The following is a 2,343-nucleotide window of genomic DNA, read 5'->3' as shown; positions in this document are numbered from 1 at the left end:
TTCCTGCTGGAAATGAACTAAGTCTTTCCAAGCCAAAGCTTAGAGACACACCTGGGCTGCAGTTCCCACGTGGAGAGTTGCAGGAAGTATGTGTCTCTACTAAAATCCGTGTCTGTAGTCTCTTGACCAATTGTGTAACTCTTTGCAGTAACTGCAGCTGTTTGAGGAATTCAGGACAGTGGTAGAGCTGAGGAAGTTTGTCCTTCTGAGCACTTTTTCAGAGTTTATACTTCATGAGGCAAACTGGGTCTAGTCAGCCTTACACTAATGCAGAGTATGTAGGATTTAAAGCTACCTATGGCAGGTTTGTTGGCAGCATTGTGTGTGTTTTGTGCACTACAGAGATAATAATACTGACAATTAGGATAGCTTGGTGAGAAGTTGTGTACTGCTGGAGCTTGTACTCAGTGGTATTCCAAAGACATCTAACCCTGAGGTGGTAGGGATAACATGAGAGTTCTGTTTCAAGAATACTCTGGGTTTTAAAGCTTTGATCTCTGATATCTTTTGGCAGGCTGGGTTTTAAAGCTTTGATCTCTGATACCCTTTGGCAGAGAAGACAGTCTGGGAAGTGGACCAAAACCACCCTTGAGAGCCAGAGATTTCATGGCCAGTAACCCTGAGCACTTGGAGATCCTGAAGAAGATGGGAGTCAGTTTGATTCATCTGAAAGATGGAAGAGTACAACTGGTGCAACATGCAGTGCAGGTAAGACCTGACAGGATCTTTATTGGTTTATTTGTTTTGTTAGAACTGTGAGAAAAATCCTACAGGCACCTGGAGGCTCAGGAGGCACTGCCAGGCTGTGGAAGGAGGCACATGAGTTGGGTGTGCAGCTACACTGTGCAGGCTGATGCTTGCTAATATTTCCCCTCAGCACTTTGAACTGACTTTCCATTCAATTAGGTGGAGGCTGTTCCTGTTAAAGTGATGTAGCTAAAAGCACCTGCTCAGAAAATGCTGCTTTTCCCTGTGGGATTCTTCATTTCTGTAGGAGATCTGTGTGTTTGTGTCTCCTGAGTGCTGGAGGCACTGGAATGACAAACAAGTGCCAGCAAACAAAACTTCAGTTCCTTTTCCCTCGAGTTTCTCAAGCATTGCAGATAAACCCCCTGGTTCCTTACTCTGCAGGCAGCAAGTTCCCTGGATGCTGAGGATGGGCTGAGGTTCATGCAGGAGATGATCGAGCTCTCCAGTCAGCAGCAGAAGGAGCAGCAGTTACCTCCTCGTGCTGTGCAGATTGTTTCCCATCCCTTCTTTGGCAGGGTGGTCTTGACTGCTGGACCAGCTCAGTTTGGGATGGACTTGTCCAAGCACAAAGCAGGGGTATGTGATCTGTTCTGAGCTTCCCTTCCTTGCTGCACGAGCCTGAGTTTGACAGTGCAGGTCATCCTGCAGGGCAGGCAGCCAGAGGGTGATCATTAGTGACAGTGCCAGGGCAGAATGGCAGCAGTGCCAGTCATTTGGGTGAGTGCTGTGCCAAGCCTGTGCTCTGTGCTCAGCTCCTGAGCCATCAGTCATGCTCAGGGTTTAACATGCAGGCACAGTGAGTGCCTGCAGGGCAGGGCTGAGGACATGCTGATTTAAGGGAAGTGTTTCCTCCATGTCAGAAGCCCTTTCAGAGTTAAAGTAAGCTACTCTTGAGCAAGTTTTTCTCCAGGGCTGTAGCTAGAAGGAAGAAGGGAATATCACAGAGGCAATGTTCCCTGTTGGAAGCAGGAGGAAAACCCAGTGGATTTGCTTGGGCAAGGTGCAGCCCCAAAGAGGAGTTCAGAGACACTTCACAGGTATAGACAAAACACAGTGGATATGAGAGGTTTTCACTCTTTCTTTGCTGCTTAGAACTCCAGTTTCAGGGTAAGGATTCCCCTGCATGGACAGAAAACAACACTAAAGGCATTAGAGTAACCAGAGAAACAAATACACTTAGGAACCTTTTAGGAGCTTGAACCTAATGCTCTAATTCTTTGTTTTTGTTTTGGGGGTTTTTTTTTCCAAACAGACAAGAGGATTTGTGGCAACCATTAAGCCATATAATGGGTGCTCAGAGATCACTAATCCTGAGGCAGTGAAAGAGAAAATTGCTCTGATGCAGAGGGGGCAGTGCATGTTTGCTGAAAAGGCAAGGAACATCCAGAAAGCTGGAGCCATCGGAGGCATTGTCATCGGTAAGGAAAACTCCAAGTGCTGGGGTTGTGCAAGTGGAACCTGCAGGTTACAGACTGGGAGACACAGGGAGGCTGACAAGCTGTTCAGCTGAGGTGCCAGTGCTCCAGTGCAGAATTTGTGCTTTCAGAAGATGAAGAGATGTTTGGGGTTTGTCTGGGTCTGTGCAGAAAGTGT

General features: G+C 47.3%; 1 protein-coding gene across 1 annotated transcript in view; it reads left to right on the top strand.

Annotated features, from left to right (window-relative positions):
- The window catches only part of EDEM3 (ER degradation enhancer, mannosidase alpha-like 3), a gene marked incomplete at both ends in the record, with an annotated part of 21,005 nt that extends 18,837 nt beyond the window's left edge, over positions 1-2,168 (top strand). The window contains 3 exons of the mRNA XM_009076183.1: positions 555-708; positions 1,132-1,326; positions 2,003-2,168. Of these exons, the coding sequence (XP_009074431.1) occupies positions 555-708; positions 1,132-1,326; positions 2,003-2,168 (515 nt within the window). The remainder of the gene's footprint in view (positions 1-554; positions 709-1,131; positions 1,327-2,002) is intronic.
- Positions 2,169-2,343: the final 175 nt, after the last annotated feature.

This window comes from Acanthisitta chloris, unplaced genomic scaffold, assembly GCF_000695815.1.
Source record: "Acanthisitta chloris isolate BGI_N310 unplaced genomic scaffold, ASM69581v1 scaffold8370, whole genome shotgun sequence".
Taxonomy (NCBI): Eukaryota; Metazoa; Chordata; class Aves; order Passeriformes; family Acanthisittidae; genus Acanthisitta; species Acanthisitta chloris.
Note: the sequence above shows the minus strand (reverse complement) of the source record. Positions and strands in the feature narration are given on the sequence as shown.